The sequence below is a fragment of the Hydra vulgaris genome, chromosome 09 (assembly GCF_038396675.1).
Source record: "Hydra vulgaris chromosome 09, alternate assembly HydraT2T_AEP".
Lineage (NCBI taxonomy): Eukaryota > Metazoa > Cnidaria > Hydrozoa > Anthoathecata > Hydridae > Hydra > Hydra vulgaris.
Window position 1 is genome coordinate 50,319,643 of NC_088928.1, and position 24,442 is coordinate 50,344,084.

Sequence of the window (24,442 nt, forward strand, 5' to 3'; positions counted from 1 at the left end):
ATTATCATTTTATATTATTTTTAATCAGCTTAATACTAGTTATATATCAAAAAAAAATTTAATCGAGTTAGTACAATATATTTGAATTAGAATGAAAGAACTTTCATTAATAAATTAGTGAAACATTTATTTTCAAATTAATAGGAAATAATAAATTTATAAAACTAAAACTAAAAATTAATGATTTATAATCAGGGCCGTACCGAGCCAATTTTGCGCTTCGGGCAAGAAAAGAAAATTGCGCCCCCTCTTCCCCTTCCTTCCCCCTCCCCCTCCTTAAAAAAAAAAGAAGAAAATTTAACGAAAAAAATGACTTATTGATCACAAAATTTATCACATCAAGTTATAAGTAAAACTTGTCATTAAGGTTGCACAAACTTTAGTTCAATGCCACTTTTCTGGCTTTTCTTGAGGCAAATTCACTAATGACATCATCAAAATCAATGTTGTTTGCCACTTCATTTTCAATTGAAATCATAGCCAAACTAGACAAACGTTCTTGGCCAATTGTTGACCTCATATAGTGTTTTATGAGCTTAAGTTTACTGAAACTTCTCTCACACGTAGCAACTGTGACTGGTATGGTGAGGAAGATGCGAATAGCAATTGTTGTGTTGGGATAAGCATTGGTCAAAGAATATTTATAAATGAGCTGCAAAATGTCGATCGGGCTAGATTTTTCAAAGTTGTCCATCATTGCGGCAGCTTGATATTTAAAGCTTGCCATTTCTGACTGGAAATCGGAAGAATCTAAATCTGCCTTGTCAATTTGAGATAAATTTGCAGCTTTTTTCTTGAGTTCATCCACTGAACTTTTAGAGAGTGAATGCCCACTGAGGTAGCCAAAATCAGAGGATACAGCAGACATCAGCCTCAAACCGCCACTCTATTTGTGTAATAATGCTGTCAAACACAAGGTTGCACTGAGATCCGAATTCTGTTTCTGCTGTGAGAAGGTGAGAGTCATCTTCAGCTTCATAAAGTGCTATTCGCTTCACTTTGCGCTTCCTCTTAATTGAAAAGCCACCATCAATTCCGCTCTGGTTAGCTTTTTCTGTGGCATCTTTGATAATATTGTCCACCCCAACATCTCAAAAATTCTGAATGAAAGCCTTAAACCATTTCATTTTTTTTACGGCAATGTCAATTGAAATGGTTTTTGACTGAAGCAGTTTGTTTTCCCGGTCAATTAGAGAAAAAATTTGAACCAGAAATCCAACAAACACAAAAAACTGAAATCAATATGAATGAGAAGTTCTTTTGCACTGCTAACTGTGACAGCATTTGTCATGGGATTGTGGATAATGGGTTCCAAAACTTGAAGAACATCTTTGATTTGTCTGTGCAATGGTGTAATTGCTTCTTTTTTGGTAGACCATCTTGTGTCACTATTTCCCTTTAATGAGATGGTCAACGTTTTCATCAGTTTTTCCCATCTTGACGTGAAGCTTGAAAAAAAGTTAAAGATGGCTTGAACCTTTCCAAAAAACGTAATCATGAGTGGGGAAACCTCAGCAGCATGAACACCAACAAGATTTAAAGTGTGAGCTGCGCATGGAACAAATCTTGCTGACTCTTTAAGAGAATGGATGTGAGCTTTGACGCCATTGTATTTTCCAGACATATTGTCATAGCCTAGGCCCCGGCAATCGGAAATGCTTAGACCACCCTTCTCCAATTTTTCACTTATTTTTGTTGCAAGACCTTTTCCGGTTTTTTGGTGAGATTCAATGAAGTCCACAAAGCTTTCCTTAATTGTGCAGGTTTCATCACTGATGCGGACATACCTGATGATCTGAGTCATCTGCTCTTTGTGGGAGGTATCTGGAGTGCAGTCAAACAGAACAGAGTAGTATTTAGCTTCTTTGATGTTTGACAAAATTTCTTTCCTGACTTTCTGCCCAAGTAACTCCATCAGCTCATTTTGAATTCAAGGAGAAAAGTAGGAGGTTGTGGTTTTTTTTGCTTTAACGGACGCAATGTGTTCAGCCACTAAAGGATAATAATGGTTAATCAACTCAATTAAGCTCAGAAAAATGCCCCTGTTTTGTTGACCAATGTCTTCTGTTGTTCCCCGAAGGGCAAGATTGTTCTTGGCACAGAAAAAAATTGCATCAACAATCACTTTTAAGATATCTCTCCGCTTTTTCATCTCTCCACTAATAACTCTCTACAGATCACATTCTCAATCAGACTGATCTTTAACCTTGTAGAACCCATTAAATTCTTTTGTTTGAAAAATAACTTGCGCAAGCTAGTTATTAGTACTACTTTGTTTTTATAGTGTTAAAGCTGAAGTTTATTAAAAGTTCCAACTTTTTTTTGTGATTCTTCAATTTTAGGTTTGCCGCTATGATAACCAAGCTGACCCTGGGAAGTAAACTCTACTTAGGAGAGACATCTTGACAGTGACAGGTCCCAATGCAGTAATGCATAACCCTTGCTTTTGGTAAAGGGCCGGCTCCTATTAGGTCTAAGTATTACACTCTACTTGATTTTGAACGAATCAACTCAAAAGGCTCATTTCACTCCTCAAATTTTAGTGACAAGATTAAATAAAAAACCATATTCTCTAACCGTAGACAAATAACTAATTTGACTGATACTTTGGAAACTCTAAAATATATGTTAAACAATCTTGCTTTACAATATGAAACTGTATATAATCCAGACTTAGCTAAAGTAGTTTCTTACGGTAGCGTTGGTCTTTATGGGCTAGCCTTTGAAAAATAGTACGTCACCGTCGGCTTCAAATGCCGACGGTGACGTACTATTTTTCATGCCTATTCAATGTTAATATGGCATGTCAAAGTTTTAAGTACGTTCTCATATACTGCCCGCAGTCCACCAGTATTGCTCGACAACCTGAAAAGTCTAATCCTGCAATGCATATTACAAAACTTGACGTTAATATTAATTATGAACAAAACAGCCTAACCAGTTTTATTAAAATGGTATGCAACTTTATCAATTTGTGGAATTAGAATATCGGTGTCTTGCCAATTCTTCGAGTAAATACTTTTAAATAATTTCAGAGCTGCGAGTGATCAGCATTTTCTCAAGTTTCAAATGTGATCAAAAACTATCAAACATAAGTGATGGTATCCAAATTAATGTTCATTCGCCTGTGACAACGTGTCAACGTGCTTATTTTTAACGTATATATTGGACACTGCACACAGTTTGAGCAAGAACGTTTCCGTAATGCCGTTTACCAAACAAATAAGCGGCAAAAAATGTTCTGCTCGTGTGTAAGGGTCACACAACAATCTAAATAAAAAATTTGGACCATTATGATCACATTAGAACAAAAATTTTACCAAAATATTGAGATTTATCTTGCGTTCAAAGCCAAATAATTTAGGAACAACAGATTATCAAGATATTACTATTATTAAGTAAATCAAGATATTCTTGTAAAGCTCATTAAGCAATTTATCTCTCAAAACATTTTTAGTTGGCCACATAAATATGATATTTACTGCATTCCAATAACATAAATTTTATGTAAAAGTTTATTTTGTAAAGTTTAATCAGCAACAGATTAACATAACACTGACACATAGCAAAAATTAAAACATGAGATCAGTAACGCAACGCAGAAAAAAGTGTTTTTTTATCAGCATACTTTTAAATGGAGTTTTCACTTAAATTTTAATTCTTGCTAGAATAATTAAACTTTTTTGTTGTAATTTATTCATTTGGCAATACAGCAGTCATAAAAATAGCCACAATCAACAAAGTTTTCATATCGTTTAATTTTACAGAAAAAAACTTTAAGTTCAGTGACGCAACATTCAGAGACGAAACAAAAAGATGGAATTAAAATCATTTTAAAAAGTTTTGTTATTTTGTAATAAACTTTAATTATACTCAGGTGAAAACAGCATTGGAACAACGTTATCATTCTGAACAAAAAAATAATGTGATTTTTATATATCTTTGATTTTTCTTGAATAACTTAAAATTGAACTGAATCCAAGTTCATTTTTTTGTTGTCTTGTGTCGTTTTCTGACAAATGAATTACAGATATTTGCAAATCTTGTAATGCTAACGCAAAATCTGCTGCTGACCTGATCTCGCATTGACTAGATTTAACTCTCAGGGCTGCAATTCGCTTAACAGTACTCCTATTCCGTTAACCACTCCTTTTCCATGATTCGCTGCAAAGAATTTTTTATGAAATTGCTTTTCAAACACAACCATTGCAGTCATAATTCTTTTGTTTTTGAACTGAGAAGTGGCATTATTGCTGAACATGTGTACTTCTTTGACTTGATCAGGAATAAAGTGAAGGATTTTGTCAATGTACGGTACAACGGAAGACTTTGTATGATCAGTTGAGTCAGAAACTATAGCAAATGTTTTTAACTCAATGTTCCAGACTGCAAGGGTCATGATAAAAACTTGATTTTGACCAAAATGAGCCGCTTGCGGTTCATTTTGATAGAAACACCTAGCGTTTTCAGCTCAGTCAGCTTGGGTTATTGCAATTTCAGAATTAATACTCATCGAAACTACCATCAGTTTCTTAAAAAATTATTGATTAGTTTTTTTTACAAATGCGTGTTTGACGAACTTATTACGCATCGCGATATGTGTTGGATGAGCTCTGTTACAATAGACTTTTTTGAAATTTTTTCAATGCTTGCATATGTTTTAGTTTCAGGCTTTCTCCACTTGTCCCAGGATACTTCAAAACCAAATGTATTAACAGTTTGCAAGTGTTTATCAAACTGTTTCATACCTTTGCATGCAACGCATTTGTCATAGGCGAAATCGTATGTGTACGGTTCACAAACAAAGTTATTTATCATTTCAGACCCAACTTCGGCTGAAGACGCTTGAATTGATTTTATTAATGCATGTAAGGCAAATTGCATATTTTCACGTATCTGAATGTTACTTAATTGGTTTTATTTAGTGTAAATTTATAAATATTATACTCAATATATTATTTTTTATAATTATAATGTTATCATTATTATTAATTCATTGTTCATCATTTTTGTTAATCATTATTATTAATTCATTGTTCATCATGTATTATTTGTGTTAAAAAATATTTTTCTATATCAACTTATAGGTATTTACTTAATATTAGTTTTATGACTATTTGTAAATGACCGTGGATGTAATATCGTTTTCCAAATTACATTGATTGATAAATAAGTCACAAGAAAGTAAAAACGTTTTTCTTAAAGTGTTTAGACAAAACTAAACCAACAAAATCACTTTTCAAGCATAACAAACAGCTTTGTTGACAGGAAAATGAAAATTAAATTTTTAAATAAATTTTTATTTTATTGGTTGAGCCATTTCAAGCATTCTAAAACATTTTCAAGCATCCTTCAACGTTATTAAAAAAACAATATTTGCCGAAATTTACCGACATCATTTTACCGGTAAATCGGTAAAACAATTTTACCGATTTACCGGTAAATTTTTGGTAAAAGCTCAACCCTAACACACACTCACACACATATATATAAATATATATATATATATATATATATATATATATATATATATATATATATATATATATATATATATATATATATATATATATATATATATATATATATATATATATATATATATATATATATATATATATATATATATATATATATATATATATATATATATATATACAGTCGTATGACAATTTATTATGGCCACCTACATTTTTTCTAGAAACTCTAGAAAAATTGTGATTTTCCATCAGTTTTTACAATTTTATCTACCAAAGACGTATTCTAATAAAAAATCAGGTTGTGTGTTAATAAAAAATTACCATTTTATAAGAATAAATACACTTTAATAAAAAATATTCATATAATATATTAGTTACAATCAATATTTTGTAACCCCCCCTTTTGCACCGATTACTGCCTGTACCCTTTTAGGCATGCTTTTTATGCAGATTTCTGCCATTTCCTGCAATCTTGCATTGTGGTTCCAATGTTTTATAATACTTTCTATTAGAACCACCTTGTTTGTAATATTTTCCTTGGCCACCTCCTTTTTTAATAGCTCCCAAACATTCTCTATAGGATTGAGATCCAGCGAATTTCCCGGCCAGTCCAACAAAGGAATATTTTTATCTTTCAAAAAGATTTTGATAGACTTAGCCGTATGGCATGGTGCTCCATCTTGCATGAATGTTTTGTTTTCCTCTGGACCAAACCATTCCGTCAATTGGGGTAACAATCTTTGTTCCAGGACATTTTTATACTGCACCTGGTTCATTATCCCTTGAACAATGTACAGCCTTCCCATTCCTTTCCCACAAATGACCGACCAAATCATCACCGAGGTTGGATGTTTGACGGTTTGAATAATACAGCTACTTAAATATTTCTCTCCAACCTTCCTTTTCACGTATTGTGCTTTTTTTGATAAGACTTGGAACGTGCTCTCATCACTAAAGCAAATCTAAAAATATTATACGATGGTTCATTGACCACAATGCATGGATTATCTAAAAAATTTAAAGTATTATTTAATAAAATAATCTGTTATACCGTTTTCCGATCGTCTTTAGTCCAATTTCTATATTTTTTTGCCCATTCTAATCGCTTCTCCATCATTTTTGGCGTTAATTTTGGCTTTTTAGCCGGACGTCTTGAGCTGTAGCCAAGATCGTGTAGACAACGCTGAACCGTTCTCTTGGACATCTTAATACCAGAGCTCTCCAACTTCTCAGTGATATCATCATTTGATGCTAGCCTATCTTCCAATACTATTTTGGTAAGAATTCTTTCACCTCGTGGAGTAAGAATTCTTTTTTTACCACAGTTCCCAGTCCTTTTTGGAGTCAGGTTTTCCATGTTGACAATTTTTTTTTTGGATATTCTGCACTGACACTCTAGAAACATTATATTTTCTGGCGATTCCTCTTTGGGAAAAACCAGTATTTGTAAGAAGTGCTTGGATTTCACTTTTTTTTTCTAGAGATAAGTCCTTTTTTTTGCCCATTTCTAAAAAAATAACCAATTTTAGTACGAAAATTTCTATTATTACTTAAAATAATTTTAATCACAAAATACTGAGTGAAATAAAAATATTTTTATGTTAATTTATGTAATGTAATATTCTTAAAGTAATATTAGTCGATTTGAGTACTTACTTTAATGACAACTTTGAAAAATATACCAAAACTAACAGAGAGTATTCACCACGTGCACTGTAAGAATAGCGGTCTCAAGATGGCGTCACACAAAATGGCTGTCAAAAATGACAGTGTTTACACCAGCATAAAACTTTAAATAATTTTGTCAACGTATAACTATATTGTATGCATCCAAATAAATTATATAATTTTGAACTATAATGCCAAGAAAACAAAAGATAAGCAAGGTATGTTAAAATTTATTGGGTGGCCATAATAAATTGTCATACGACTGTATATATATATATATATATATATATATATATATATATATATATATATATATATATATATATATATATATAACTTTGTTTCATACCATATGTAAATAGTATAACAATAATCAAATAGGGGAAAGACGGTTAGCCCTAAGCACTTAAGGCAAAAATAGACTATACACATGTAACTAACAGAAAACAAAGTATCAAAATACTTTTGAAAATATATAAACATTAATTAACTATATGAATTAAAAACAAAAAAACAACTCTTTTGTTCTTTAACAATAAACAAAACATAAAAGAAAAAATGTTTGTAAAAAGGCATGTTTTAAAATTGGAGGATAACTCAGAGTATATATATAAAACATAGTTTAAGCTTGATTTTACGTCTTTTTAAACCTTGTGACACTACTAGAAAATATAATAGATTAGCATTGATATATTTTTGCACATTTTAAAAAAAAATTGCCTCGTAAAATTGCCTCTGCCAGAGGCTCATTATATACCAGAGGCTCTGGTATATAAGGAACGGGTATGAAATTTTTATCATTTAGAAATATAAACAATAGCTTTTTACTAAAGAATATAAACACTATAAAAACATTTTTTTCAAATCTTATGTCTTTTTATTGGAATTAAATAAATTACTATTATGGGTTTGTGTATTATACCATGGACGTATACTCTTATACGTCCATACGTCTAAATATATCATAATTTATATAAAAAAATGGCTCATATGATAATACATTTTCTTCTGGTGGTGGGAAACAATACCTTGGACTCCCAGTCAATCGCTTCGGCATATTGTCATAAATATTTTGCTTTTACCATATTTTCACTTAAAAAATATTTTTATCGTATTTAAAATCAAATAGCTTTTTTAGTTTAAGCTGTACATAAAGTTTCCGGAGTTACCCGAACTGTAGGTCTTGAATGGAACGATCGCGTATAATATAAAATTCCTTTTAAAAAATTTTTTTTAGATTATAAATCCTTTTACTTAAAATGTTTTGTTTTCACTTTCAAAACGTGGCAAGGTTGAAAAAACTAAAACAAAATTTTATGCTTGGCGGTGGAATTGAACCCACGTAAGAGGCGGGATATCAGTACAAAAGACATTGCATTAAACCACTATGCTACTGAAGATATACGTTTACTAGAAAAACAAACCATTTTATAATACTTTTTATAAAATCTTTTTATAATGATTAAAAAGATGCAGCAATTTTTTAACCGGTAACTCTAAACATATGCAACTAAATTGCATAGGAGCATTACCTAGAAATTTATAAAAGAAATAGTTAAATCCACAACATTTTGTTAAATAAAAAAAATAAAAAAATTAAAAATAAAAATGCTTCTATATTATGTTTAAATAGAATTTTATTATTCTACCGTTTACTAAAAAATATTGAAGTAAATAAGAAATAAGTAAAGAAATGATCTGTGTGGAATAGATAAGTATAGAAATGGTCGGTTTGGAAATGACCCAAGTTTTACGGAACCGGACAGGTAGAGTTTAATACATTATATATATAAAGAAAAAATATAAAAAAAGGTCGGTGTGGAATAGACATTTAAAGAATCGTATTTTTACAGGTCCGATCAGCTAGTATAATTAGTTACTCGTGCAACATTTAAAGCATCACCTCTAATTATTAAAAAAATATTTAAACGTGATATTTTTAAGTCAAGAATTTTCTCTTCAATCACAAAGAATTTTCTCTTTAATCAACTGACGTTTGCTGTTACATGTTTTATTGAAAGTTCTACCAACATACTTCATATGACGTTAAATGACGTCAAATGAAGTACTTATCCCAAATACTGTACTGACAACAATTTTTTGATTAAAAAGTTTTGTCAGCAATCAAGCTCATAAAAAGTTTGTAACAGGCAAAAAGTATAACTTTTACTATTTATATACTTGTTAAACCCTAAATCTTCAACAACTAAAAGTGGCTGATTATCCAAAGCAATCAACTTATAAAAGTATATAGCATTCATTAACAATTATTTACCTATAATTATTTATCAAGTTGTTGACAAATTGGAAGATTTCTTAGTTCTCATGTTTGGCAAACTACATAATAGAACAAGAAAAAAAAATTTGAAATTTTCAAACCTTCTCCGTTGTCATATTTCTTCCTTTGTACGTTGATTCCCTTTTAGTATTTTTTTAATGTATTGCCTTAAAAATGCTTAATCATACTAAGGATTTTAAGGCAATAAATAACTGGAGTTGTTAGTATGCGTACAGCTTTTTGTATTCTTAAAACTGCTTTATCAGATAAATGACACCAAACTATTAATTGATTGTCATTTATTTGGTATTTAAAAATAGAAATATGGTAAAGCAACGCTTCTGTTTTTCAATAACATTACAAATGGATTTATCAGATTTTTTTATTTGAGTTTAAATTTTATATTGATTAATAGCCTGGCAGATTATTCTGTTCTTTTATGTAAACTATAAATGTGAGCTATATTTTTATTTACTTATTTGCATATTTTGATGAAAATAGATTTTAACAACTTTATTGTCTTATCAAGTGAAACTAAGTTTTAATCATATTACTATAATCATATTAATGCATTATCAGTAAAAAAAAAAAAAAAAATCCAAGCATTTCAATGTTCAATTTTCCCCATCCTAGTTAATAAAATGGATAAAAAAGATAGAAAAAAAAAATCAAACTTAATAAAGTTAATAAAGTTAAACTTGTTAAACTTAATAAAGTTAAACATGTTAATAAATATGACGGGGGCGGATCCATGCAGGAAGAATTGAAGAGGGTAAAGGGTTGGAGGCGGGGAGGAGAATAGTAGGGGAGAGGATAATATGGGGCAATCAACTCCTCCTTCCTCATATTATTTTGAAAATAATTTTTTTTATATTTCTATATATTTAACATAGCATCTAGTTTAAAAAATTAGCTACGTAAATTAGGGCTAATATGTAGGCTATTTTAAAATGATATTATTTTTTTATTGGACTATTGGGACATTAAACTTTAAAGTCATTTCATAGTTACATAGATTAAGACAGCACAATATTAATACTTTAAAAAAAAAGTTATTAAGTTGAGTTTACATCATACGCGTGCCCTAATTTTAACTGAAAGACAAATTTGGACTTTTACAGCACATTTAACGGTAGGCATAATTTAGACCAGGGCCCAGTGCTACAGTACCGCCATTCCCCCCTTTGTGGGGGCCATGCTACGTTTGGACAATAATTATATATATACTTTTTTTCAAGTTTAGTTTTAGTTTACATTATTTGCATGTCGTGATTTACATGTAATATATAAATATATAAACTTAGAATCTGGAAGAAGATCATAACGATCTTGTCGCCAGAACCATATAAAAATTACAATATAAATATAATATAAAATAATACAAGTAGATTATGACAAAATAACAATCCAAAACATTTCAAATAATAAATCGTTAAAATAATGTCTCAAAAGTATTTCAATATATGATCCGTTGAAAAAATAATATTTTTAAATTTGTTTTTAAAAACAGAAAAAGAGATAGATGAATCAAAATTAGGCTGGACAATTTTATTCCAGAGATAAGGTGCTCGATAATCTATACAAAATTGATTAAACTTTGTTTGAGAAAAGGGTTCTTTTAAATAGTTTTTATTTTCGCAAACTATATTCATTCTTTTCTTTAAAGGTAAATAGATCTTTAAAAACATGTAATAAAGGGTTGTTCATACAACAAAACGTAAAACACAAAGTATTATACAAATTAAGTTCAAAAACGTTTAATACATTCATATCTTTGAATAAAGGTTTTGTATTTGAAAAACGATTTAAAAAATGTATTATTCGCATTGCATGTTTCTGATGGCGGTAAAGACATTGCAATTTACTTTTACCTGTACTTCCCGAGGCAATATTTGCATAGTTAATATAGCTATGAATAAATGAGTAGTATAGTTGTTTTAAATTATTTTTATTTAAATTATTTCTGGCCTTATAGAGGATTCCAATACTTTTTGCAACTTTTGTTGATATATAATCAATATGAGATTTCCATGTCATATTTTCGTCAAGATAAATACCTAGGAATTTTAAAACGGAATCTTTTTTTATTTCTATTTCATCAATATAAAGTTTTGGTAAATCATTAGGCAAAAAACGCTTTTTTGTTGAGGAGTGGAAAAGGATCCACTTTGTTTTGTCAATATTTAAGGTTAGTTTGTTGCCTTTAAACCAAGTCGAAATTTTTATAAGTTCTTCGTTCATATTTAAAAAAAGTTTGTTAATATCTTTGTTTGATAAAAATAAATTTGTATCGTCTGCAAACATGATGCTCATAAGGTTCGAGGCCTTATTTAGATCGTTGATGTATACTAAAAAGAGAAGTGGACCAAGTATAGAACCCTGTGGAACACCACATTTTATTTCAATTAATGTTTTAGTTTGAAAATCAATAGGAAGCAAATCTTCTCCGTGGTAGACGAATTACTTTCTATTTGACAAGTAGCTTTTATACCATTTGATCAATTTACCAGTTATTCCGTAGAACTCAAGTTTTTTAAGTAGGATATCATGATTGACTGCATCAAAAGCCTTTGATAAATCGACAAAAACACCAAGTGTATATTGTGATTTAGCAAAAGAATTTGAGACTTCACGTGTAAACTGAATAATGGCTTGTTCAGTTGAACTATTTTTTTTAAAGCCGAATTGATTTTTATATAGTAAATTTTTGAAATCAGGTAGTTGTATGTCTTTTCAAAGATGATTTTTTCTAAAATTTTTGAAAACGTAGGAAGGATAGAAATAGGGCGATAATTATTGACGTTTGATTTTTCTCCGTCTTTATAAATCGGGATAACTTTAGCAATTTTTAATAGGTCAGGGAAAACCTCTTGTTGTATAGATGTTTTAAAAACTTTAAATAGAATATTTTTCAAACTTTCAAAGCAATCTATAATTATGTTCCCGTTTATTCCATCGGCACCGATTGCTTTGTGTCTTTTTAGAGATTTGAAGGCTCTTTCAAACTCTTCAATTGATAAATCTAGGAATAAGCCATGGGGAGAAAGTAAATTATTAGAAGTTGTCAAAAAATCATTAAAGGAAATATTCGTAGAAGGAATCCTATCAGCCAGCCTACTTCCGACATCAGTAAAGTATTTATTAAATTCTTCTGCTATTTCATTTGGTTCATATACACATATATTGTTTATTTTAATCATTTTCGGAAGAAAATTTGAACAGGTTTTCTGATTCCCCGTTATTTCTTTTAATATTTTCCATATTTGTTTTGAGTCATTTTTATATTTAGTAATAAGATTAGAGTAATAATTTTTTTTCAGGTTTTTACGAATTTTTTCAAACAGAGTTTTGTAGTTTTTATATATGCGTAAATTAGCATGAGATTTTGTTTTTAAATATTTTATATACAAATTTTGTTTAATTTTTGAAGATTTTTTAAGACCCTTGGTAATCCAAGGATTTTTTAAAGTTTTTGGTTTTAAGGTTATTTCGAAAACGGGATAATTTGCATCGTACACCGAGAAGAATGTATTAAAGAACTTATTATAGATTACATTTATGTCTTCATTAAAATTTATATGCTTCCAATTTAACATTGATAACTGATACTTAAACGTTTCTAAATTTTTTTTGTTAAAAATACGTTTTCTTATAGTTTGACTTTTGATAGTGTTAGGAGTTAAAATTGTGTTGATTGTTAGAAAAATGGGAAAGTGGTCTGATATATCTGATTTTATAATGCCTTTTTGTATGTTATTGTTATATACATCTGTTGTTAAAATATTGTCTATTAGGGTGATTGAGTTTTCTGTTATTCGAGAAGGCCGGTTGATAAGCGGTATTGCTCCTGATACAAATATTTCATCATTGAATTTTTTTATTTTTTTGTTTTCGCTATATCGTAAGCAATCCATATTTAAATCGCCAATTACAAAGTTTTTTTTCTTTTCTTTGTTACCTTTATGAAAAATATTGTGTTTTAAGTATAAGCTTAAATTTTCTGACGCACCACCAGGTGGTCTATAACAACAACTTAGTAGAATGCTATTGCTTTTAAACTTATCGCTTTTACTGTTTAAAACTTCAATTGTAACGATTTCTTTATCGCCATCACACACACAAATCATTCCTAACGTTATGCGCAATGTTTTGTTTTACGTAAATCAGAATTCCTCCGCCGCGTTTATTCAATTGTCTTTCTAATAAAATTGTTTCAAAACTAGGAAGATGGAAGTTAGAGTTATTATTAAGCTCATTTTGTGAACACCAAGTTTCCGTTAAACAAATAATATCAAAATAGTTTTTAGTTTCTTCTATAAAATGTCGAAGATATTCAAAATTTTTGTTCATACTTCTTATATTTATGTGGACGATTCTAATTTTTTTGTTTTCATCGCCATTTTTAGAAAGAAATTCTTTTAAGTCACAAGCATAATGATAAAAACAATCTATTTTTAAGTCATTAAAATAATTAACATCTGGTATGTTTTCATCAGATCCAATGTATTTGTTTCCGAAGTTGAAAATAAGTGATTCATAGTCCTCCATTTTACATTTTTTGTTGTTATCATTTTGTGTATACTAAATAAGATTTAAAAGAATTTCTCATACTTCTGAGGCGCGCGTTACAAGTTTGGTATATATAACTTTAGCAAACTTACCCTCAGCTCGAAGTTCTTTTGCTTTTGTAAATAAAAGTCGTCTTTTTTCGATTGTGTAATTGCTATAGTCTTCGTTTATATATATTTTTTCGTTCCACAGTTTTCTTTTTTTATATTCATTTAATACGATTTCTCTATCTTTATAGTTAAGAAACTTTACCACGATAGTTCTTTTTCTTTTTCCAGATTCGTGCTTCTTCCCAGTCCTGTGTGCTCTTTCAATTGCAATGTTGTTTTTAATTCCGAGTTTCTCCTTTAAGAACTCTTTGACCTTTGATTCGCTATCTTTCCAAGTTTCTTCTTCTCTTTCGTCAATGCCATCAAAACAAACATTGTTTTGCCTACTCCTATCTTCTAATTCTGCTAATTTATCTTGAATAATTTCGGTGTATTTTAGATTCACGTTGTCTTTGTTATAACTATTCAGTTTTACTTTTAAGTCATTTGATTCCTTAACAACTTGTTCATAATATTATATATATATATATATATATATATATATATATATATATATATATATATATATATATATATATATATATATAGATATATATATATATATATATATATATATATATATATATATATACATACATATATATATATACATACATATATATATACATATATATATACATACATATACATATATATACAAATACATATATATACACATACATATATATATATATATGCATATACATATATATACATATACATATACATATATACATATACATATATACATATACATATATATACATATACATATATATACATATACATATATATACATATACATATATATATATACATATACATATATACATATACATCTATATACATATACATATATATATATATATATATATATATATATATATATATACATATATGTATATATATATATATATATATATATATATATATATATACATATATGTATATATATACATATATATATATATATATATATATATATATATACATATATATATATATATATATATATATATATATATATATATATATATATATATATATATATATATATATATATATATATATATATATATATATATATATATATAATAAACTTAACTGAAAGTTAAATAAGTTTTTGCAATTGTTACTGGATCCATCTGAAAGCCGAGTTTCAATTTCAAAATCGGCACCAAAATCGAAAACGAAGTCAACGCCAATCAATCACCTTTGACGTCAACAATAAATCACCTCTGAGTAAATTTTTTAATCCGAATCTTAACGAATATTGCCAGTTACGTAACATGAACGTTACGTAAAATTATGCAAGTTTTTACGTTTTTCGCCGAAACAACACTGAAACATTTTTCAATACTTTGTGTAATTCTTTTTTTCATTTTCATTTATTAAAAATTCATTAGTTATACAGGAAGTTCAAAATACTTTTTAGTTTTTTAAAATAAATTTTTTTTTAAGTGATATATATTTTCTGCTTTAAAAATAGTTTAATGCTTTAACGATATAATTTTATTATCTTAACAAACCTCTGTATAAAATAATATTTCCTTTAATTTGTACGAAACCGGCTCTACTCCCGGAATCATTTCGGTCGAAAACACTGCTTAAAACTACTACGGTCAAAACATGTTACGATCAAAAATATTTTTCTGTTATGTTCTATTCGGTCTGTATATATCGTACTGTGAGCAATATTTTATTGGAAAAAAAAAATTTAAAAATATATTCTGCACTTATTATATTTGGATGAAGTTATAATTATCAATTTATTTTTATTGTAAATTCAATTTAAAATTGGTTTTTAGTTATATTAAATATAGTCGTTGATGGAGGCTTACATTTTTAATTTAGTTTTTTTATGCAAAAGAGAGTAAATTGATATACAGACAAATTTTCCGGCAGGACAACAGCTACAAGACTTGTAAAAATGTTGTCTTCTTTATTATTACTGAATAAGAAAGAGTTTAATATACTTTTTGTGGTTCCTAACTGGGTTTGATAGTCTCAAATTTATTTTCAAGTTTATATGTATATATATATATATATATATATATATATATATATATATATATATATATATATATATATATATATATATATATATATATATATATAAAGTATATATATATATATATATATATATATATATATATATATATATATATATATATATATATATATATGTATATAAATATATATATATATATATTTATATTTATACATATATATAAATATATATGTATATATATATATATATATACAACCCTTAGATGTTGTCCGAAAGTTTTTTCGATATTTTGTTGACAAAAAGTAAAAATTAAAATGCAAGACCGGAATTTTTTTTTTTTAATAATGATAGACTGCCTGCCCCAACCAAACCCTCAGTCGATGTAGCAGCACTCCCTTGCGGGTCAGGCTATTTGTCAGTCGATGTAGCAGCACTCCCTTGCGAGTCAGGCTATTTGTCAGTCGATGTAGCAGCACTCCCTTGCGAGTCAGGCTATTTGTCAGTCGATGTAGCAGCACTCCCTTGCGAGTCAGGCTATAAGATAGTCGATGTAGCAACACTCCGCGCATGATTTACTGAAAAAAAATAAAAATAAAAACATTTTATTAAAAAAAATAAAAATAAAAACATTTTATTAAAAAAAATAAAAATAAAAACTTTGTTTATATTGTTAAAAACATTCAAAACGTTTTAAAAACATTCCGGTCAATTAAATTTGCGTTTTTGTGGTTTTTTTAAAAAACGATTAATTTGTAATTAAATTAATGGTTTTTACTTTCGTCCAACACGGAAATGTTGGACGAAAGTTAAAAGTAATTAAAAGTGACGTATATGTTGGCGTAAGAATCACTTTTTTCCTTCCGCTCTTCCCAAAGCCAACAAACTATAGATCTATATATATATATATATATATATATATATATATATATATATGTATATATATATATATATATGTATATATATATATACAGTAGCATGAAAAAGTAACCAAGAGCATAACTTGAGATAACTTTTAAATGAAAAGTCCAATTTCTTTGAAATTTTCACTAAAATGTCAAAAAATTGATTACAAATCTAAAAACAAATGAGTTTTTACTAAATCTAAGCAATCTAACCTGATCTTAATTCTATTGAATGTTTATGTATGCTCATTGATCTAACGATCAATGAGCATACATAAACATTCAATAGAATTAAGATCAGGACTTTGCTAAGGCTATTCGATTAATGGAATTTCTTTGGTTTTGAAAAAGTTTTTCACAAGGGTTGAAGTGTGCTTTGGGTCATTGTCCTACTGAAACATCCTTCCTTGAGTCATTTTGTCATTAACATGTGGTAGCATAACATTCTTAAGTATACAAAAATATGTACAAAGTACATATTTTTGCCATCAATCAAATGGATAGGACCGATACAATCTCTATTCAATTTAGCCCATTTCATAACGTTTCGACCTCTGTGCTTTACTGTTGGTAGCTGGTATTAAGGATCGTTTTTATGGCCTTTGTGTCAACGGACTTATCTAATATTATCAGATCCAAATAACATAAACTTAAATTCATTACTAAAAAGTACTTTCGCTCACCGTTTTCTTGCCCAATTAAAATGTTCATTAGCAAATTTTAAGCGTGCTTTTCAATTCTTTATATAAAAAAAAAAATTCTTTGTAGGTCGTCTTCCAAATAGATTTGCGGAACTCAAAAGACGTTTGATTTGTTAGCACTACATTTTACATTATAAAGTTCTTTAATTTCAGCATTTACCAAGACAGCATTTTGCGTGGAACATTTTTCAGGGCTCATGGATGGATATTTCAGCAGGACAATGACCCAAAGCACACTTCAACTCATGTGAAAAACTTTTTCAAAACCAAAGAATTTCAATTAATGGAATTGACATAGCAAAGTCCTAACCTTAATTCTATTGAATGTCTATGTAAGCTCATTGATCGATTCAGGTCGAAAACCAACAAGTAAACATGATTTATTGAAGACTCTGAAACAAGAATGGGGAAAAATCAAAATTATTGTGATTATGAAGCTGGTGGACTCAATGCCTTGTCACTCTCAAGCAGTTATCAATGCTAAGGGCTTCCCAACAAAGTACTAAAGCAATTTACTTTAAAATAAAGCATTTTCAATTTTAAAAATGTTTTAAAAAAAAATCTAATTCAAGTTTTTTTTTTCTGTCTGGATACTTTTGCAAGCGCTTATTTTAATTAAATGAACTTTTAAGATTAGATTGCTTAGATTTAGTAAAAATTCATTTGTTTTTAGATTTGTAATCAATTTTTTGACATTTCAGTGAAATTTGAAAGAAGTTGGACTTTTCATTCAAAAGTTATCTCAAGTTATGCTCTTGTCCGGTTACTTTTTCATGCTACTGTATATATATACATATACATATATTCATATATATGTATATGTATATGTTACTTTTCAGCTAAAAATTGATGATAAATTGCATAATATATAATCTATATATATATATATATATATATATATATATATATATATATATATATATATATATATATATATACATATATTCATACATATATATATACATATACATATATTCATATATATGTATATGTATATATATATATGTATGAATATATGTATATATATTATTGCTATTATTAGTATTATTTTTTTTTATTATTATTATCTTTGTGAGAAAGTTTATCTGCAGTTTTTTTTGTAAATCTTGTTCTAATTCATAGGTTAACCTTTTATTTAAAACAAATCCAGATACTTTTTAAAATCAGTTTTGCCTTTCTTTTTGATGCCAGGTTTTTTCTTTATTTTTCCTTTCTTTTTTTCTTTTTCAACTAGAAGTGTGACTAGACTAGAAGTTAGAATGCATGATTGTTTTTTTAGGGCATTCTTTTCTAGTTTTTTTTGCATGTTCTACCTATTTGTCACTCTACTTTTTAACTTTTTTACTAATAAAGTAATAATATGATAAATTAAAAATCTTCAATAATTTATGATTTAGTAATAATAAAGTAAAATGTTGTGATCAAGTTGTGAAAATGTCAGAAATTGATCCTGAAATATTATTGGAGTGGTTGTCAATGGGCAATGGAGATGAAAGAGATATGCAAGTGATTGCACTCGAACAGCTATGTATGCTCTTGTTAATGTCAGATAATGTTGATCGATGTTTTGAAAGGTAATCTAAATTATGTTTAAGTAATATATAAAGTGAGAAGTTGTTCATTTAAAAGCCTAAAAATTGGTGGGTTCTTATTTGAACCAAATTTTTAAAGTTTTATAATTTTTTTTTTACTTGACAAAGTTACGATACCCAAGTTTGCATTAAAAGAAATTACCAAAATTATTTTATTTAAATTATTTTCATTTTAATTTTTTTCATTTTAATTGCAATAAAGTTTTAATAAAAGTTGTGTTTTTAAACAATCGGAAGTTTGTTTGATCATTTTATCATTTTTTATCACTTTTATCATAGTTATTATCTTACATGTAACCTATCCACTGCTTTTTTAAAGTGAGAAAGCTTCAAAAGTTAAGGTATTTAGAAAAAAGTGTCATCCAATTACACCAAAAAACTGGTGATTTTTCCCTTACTATACCCAAATGATATTTTATTAACGCTACTATTTTAATATGAAATTGTATGAAATCTTTCAAGTCTGTTTACAAAAAAAAAACTTGATAAAATCTATTTTTTTGTACTCAGGGTAACTCAGTTAAAAATTCTTGTTGAAAATTTATGTTATGCTCTAAATCTATTAAATGCATCTCTTGCATCTGATTCAACTACAAACATAACTGCTTCTGTCACTTGTTTCACATCAGACTTAGTACCTGAGGTGTGAATTTTAAAAGAAGGATCAATAAAGTATCAATTTTAAGTGAATGAATATTTATTAAATTAGTTCTTGGATAGCTGTCGCTGGTAAGTTTGGGTATTTTTTAAAATTCTTTCATGGTTAGGGTTAGTTGTTGTGATCTTCTGCATTACTGATCAACAACAACTAACCCTAATCAACTAACTGATCAACTTGAGGAGGTGAATTAACAAAAAAAAAAAAAAAAAAAAATTAGGTAGGTTTAGAGTCATTTCATCTCAAATCAACCCCAAAAAATTTTTTTGGCACCATACCATCTTTGATTTTGATACAATTTAGAATACAAACTTAAATAAATGAAAGAAAAATTCACTCCAAATTTTAATGTCTGAGTCTTTATAGTTTCAGAGATATCAATACTCAGTTCCAACCTCTTTTTTGACTTTTTTTTTCAGTACCATTTATTTTTTAAGTTAATTGCATAACACAACTAGCTTTTATTTATTAAATACTTTTTCAATAGCATTGAAAATTTGTACTATTTTTTAGGGACAGGAACTCAAAAATAGTTTCTAAAAAACTAAAAAATTAAAGCTTCTATATTAAAATTTAATTTCAAAATAGCGTAATAATTTTTTAATGTTTTTTAACGCTCCCTACAAAAAAATGTTTACCTTGAGATGCCTAAAAGATATGATTTTGAAATTTTTTCCTAATGTTCTATTTGTAACAAATGCCAAAATAATACAAAAAAACTGCAAAGGTTCTTTTTTTTAAATCAGATTTATTTGCATTTAAAGTTTCATAATACTAAACCCAAAAAATATTGAAATTAAAAAAATAAACCATGGAAATGATTTAATAGTTGTAAGAAAAATTATGATTTAACAATCTTTAACAGTTTCATAGAATATTAGTTCTTTGGTTTAAAGTTAGCCCAGCTTTCTTTAATGCTTTGGTGATCAATTTCACTAATTTTGTATTGTCTTTCTGTGACAGTTGTTGGAATATTAGTCATTAACAATAAGTTTGTTGATGGAACCCAGCACACATCTCTAGAAAGCCAACAATATGATTTTGAAGAGTAAAATGGATGCACGAATCTAACTTGAAAGTCTTTATTTTCAACATCAATATCCTCAACTAGTCTGATCCATGGATTGTTATTATATATCAAACATACAAACACTCCGTTGGTTATATTAAACAAGTATTTTTTAATGATCTCATCAGTTTGAAAATTGAAAACAAACAAGTACTCTAATTATTCAGAAACAACTTTAGCTCCAATTTTTTTGTTACTTATTGGAACGAAATTGTGATTGCCTGGTAATGCTTTTGCAGTTGTATATCTTTGCTCCATTTCACTTCGGATTATCTTGTTTGACTCCTTAGATATTTAATAAAAGCTAACTCCTATGATTTTATTTTGGCAAAAATAAAACATTGCAGATGCTGTAATTATATGATTTGTTGTTGTTCAATGAAGACTAGCAATTGAAGTTAGTCTTTTTACATTCCCACCAATACCATTGCAGGGTGATTTACAGTGACTTGTTGTAAAGAAAGACCATGTACATTTTATAACACAATCTTGTTCATGGTGGCATATATTTATGAAGTGTTTGCAGTTTTTATACTGGCCAGCAAATCATCTGAGATTAAACATAATAAATCACATTTAAGGATATTATTTAATTTATAATAAACTACTGTTGGATGCAATGTTGCTTAAATTTTGTTCCCGTGAAAGCTTTGTATTTCGTCTTGTACAACAAACTCATAGTTCTCTGAGAAATCACAAGAGGCAGTGACCTCAGTGCTACTTTTTTTATCTACTACTCATTTTTTAATTTCCTTAAAAAAGCTTTTTGCAATGTAAGAATAAACAGTAAGTTTTTGTAACTTATTTGTTAGTGTATTAATGAAGTTACTTGTGATTTCTGTTAGACTTACTAGCTCAGATCGATCTGTTGTCTTCCATTGTTTTTTATGTGGATTGTAAAGTAACGTTTTAAGTAAACATATTCATGGTGTAAGTAAACTGTTGTATTTTCATCAATTTCGATGCCAGAACGACCAAGTATCAAGTCTTTTTCTAGATTATCGAGACTTGAAACTTTCTTGATATTATTGGATTTAACATATGTTTGTTTGTGACAAATTTCTTTATTTATTATTCCAATTGAAAATCTTCCTTTATTATTCATACTTCTATATTCAGGGCTTGAATTAACGCAAAAAAATCTAATCGCGAAAAAAAAAAAAAATTCCCCCCCCCCTTCTACCTTGCACTGGTTTGCAAAATGGGGAAGGGGGTTATGTTAGTATAAAGTTGTAACTTTTGTACATAATCGTTATTTTTTTAACATATTATCTCTCATATTTAAATCATATAATTTTCTCGTTTGGCGGAGTTTAAAATAGCGTAAGTTATTGTTATAATTTATAGCTTAACTTATAATTTAAAGTTTAAGTTTAAGTTACAGTGTAATGAGCAAGCAACGTATTTAATACTATTAAGATATTACTTTTAGTAATTGTTTATACTTAACATGATACTTAAAAAAGTAAAAGTGAAAAACTAAGAATAAAAGCAAACATTGCAATATTTAAACCACTTTAATTAGTCATAGAAAACTATTTAATACATTCATGCTATTGATAAAACACGTGTTATTTATAAAGACTATTTAATTGTTATTGTAAAACGCTATAAAATAGCAATAAAACAAACTGCAAAGTTGTTTTACAAATATATAAATAGCTTGTGTTAATGTAAAACAACTTTGTGACACTGTTTTGTTGCTGTTTTATACAGTTTATAACCTTAATATCATAAAACGTGTTTAAAATAAAACGAAGCAAATAAATAAAGTTGTTCTAATTAATAAATTAAAAAATTATCATCATAAAACTTGATATTTGCACAAAAACATGCCTATAGACCATATGAGTAAGATCAAAGAAAAAAAAATTCGATTCCACGTTTTTTATAATTTATTGTTTCTTGATCTAGAAGACTAATAAAAGTTTAATTATAAATAAGTTTTTTCATTCAAATGGTTTTTAAATTGATGTTTTCATTCAATTTTTGTATTCAAATTGTTTTCCAATAAAAAGTAAAACAAAAAAAATGTGGTTTAATAAAATGAATTATGTTTCTTTAATTTTAGGAATATGCTTAAAAACATTGAAGAAAAAAAGTAGCTGGTTTCTATTAGCATTGATTAACTATTAGGAAAAAAAATTTAATAAAAATGAATTAATTTATATTTTAGTATACTTAAATTTGTAAAATTAATAATATAAAATTGTTGATAGAGTAATAGTTTAAATTATTAATAAGTTAATTTGGTGCAATGTTTTGAAAAACAAAGAAAAAAACCAAGCTATTTTGTTAAAAAAAAAAAAGAAGAAAGAATTCGCTTTTAACATCTTTTCCCTTCAACTTTTTGCTTTAACAACGTTTTAAATATTATTGGCTTTCGCGCAGAGATTTTAAGTAATTTAAATTCAAAAGTGTTTTATGTTGAATGAAAATCTCTGCGCAAAGGAGCAAATGATCATCTATTTAGAAGATAAATTTAGCATGACGTATTTTATGACAAAAACCTTACTTTTAAAAATTGCCAATAAAATGCTAAACTAGAAAAAATGTAAATAAGCAACCAAAAAAAAACAAAAAAACAAATCGCAAAAATATTTTTTTTAAGAAAAAACTAATCTCGAAGGTGTGAAAAGCAATTGCGATCACGATAATTCGAGCCCTGATTTTATTTTTTAGTTCTGTAAGAAATAATTTTAAAACAATCATTATTTAAAGATTTGTAATTTAAAAATCCTAGATTTAATGGTTTAGATTAAAGATTGTATAAAGTAAAAATCTTTAATATTAAATGCAAACAAGTCCATATATTAGAACTGTACTGAAATTCTAAAACCTTTGAAAAAAAATGCAAAAAAATAAATGTAAATAATTTTTTAAAATTATAAAATAACAATTTTTCTTAGTTTTTTTTTTGAAAACTTTCAATGCAAATATATTAGATTCAAAAAAAAACCCTCACAGTTTTTTTGTAATAAGGAGTTCGTTGTATATTGAAACAGGAAAAAATTTCAAGATCATATCTTTTAGGCTTCTCAAGTTATACTCTTATTGTATGGAGCATCAGAAAACCTATAAAAAGTGTTACATCATTTTAAAATTGAATTTTCATATCAAAGCTTTAATTTTTGGTGTTTTAGAAATCAATTTTGTGTTTCTCTCACCCTAAAAAATAGTTAGCTACAAGTTTTTAACACTATTGATTAAGTATTTCATAAGTTAAAGCTAATTGTGTTATGCAATTAGCTAGAAAAATAAATGGTGCTGAAAAAAACAGCAAAAAAAGATGTTGGGATTTAGTATCCATATCTCTGAAACTGTAAGGAGTTAGACGCTAAAATTTGGAGTGAAGTTTTCCTTCATTTATTGAAGCTTGTATGCCGAAAATCATAAAAATCTGAGAATGGCATGGTGCCAGGCAT

The 24,442-nt window shown here is 27.7% G+C and overlaps 3 protein-coding genes across 4 annotated transcripts in view; 1 reads left to right on the top strand and 2 right to left on the bottom strand.

Annotated features, from left to right (window-relative positions):
* Positions 1-379: 379 nt before the first annotated feature.
* On the bottom strand, positions 380-868 carry LOC136085554 (zinc finger MYM-type protein 1-like). Its single transcript, XM_065806869.1, has one exon. It carries the CDS (start codon positions 866-868, stop codon positions 380-382), a length of 489 nt encoding a protein of 162 aa, XP_065662941.1.
* Positions 869-7,827: 6,959 nt separating this feature from the next.
* Positions 7,828-13,974, bottom strand: LOC136085555 (uncharacterized). The gene is made up of 4 exons (XM_065806870.1): positions 13,779-13,974; positions 12,193-13,384; positions 11,918-12,091; positions 7,828-7,975 (listed from the first exon to the last, which is right to left on the bottom strand). The coding sequence occupies exons 1-4, from the start codon at positions 13,972-13,974 to the stop codon at positions 7,828-7,830; spliced, it is 1,710 nt and encodes a 569-aa protein (XP_065662942.1).
* Positions 13,975-19,090: 5,116 nt separating this feature from the next.
* Positions 19,091-24,442, top strand: part of LOC101239940 (E3 ubiquitin-protein ligase HECTD1) — a 72,311-nt gene continuing 66,959 nt past the window's right edge. For both annotated transcript variants that reach the window (XM_065805991.1, XM_065805992.1), the window contains exon 1: positions 19,091-19,272. In XM_065805991.1, the coding sequence (XP_065662063.1) occupies positions 19,133-19,272 (140 nt within the window). In that variant the 5' untranslated portion in view covers positions 19,091-19,132. The remainder of the gene's footprint in view (positions 19,273-24,442) is intronic.

Coding starts and splice junctions, on each gene's coding strand:
- LOC136085554 (XM_065806869.1), bottom strand. CDS start 868: ATGTCTGCTGTATCCTCTGATTTTGGCTACCTCAGTGGGCATTCACTC.
- LOC136085555 (XM_065806870.1), bottom strand. CDS start 13,974: ATGGAGGACTATGAATCACTTATTTTCAACTTCGGAAACAAATACATT. Junction 13,385..13,778: donor CGTCCACATAAATATAAGAA/GTATGAACAAAA, acceptor TTTTTCATAAAG/GTAACAAAGAAAAGAAAAAA. Junction 12,092..12,192: donor CCTATTTCTATCCTTCCTAC/GTTTTCAAAAAT, acceptor TAAAAAAAATAG/TTCAACTGAACAAGCCATTA.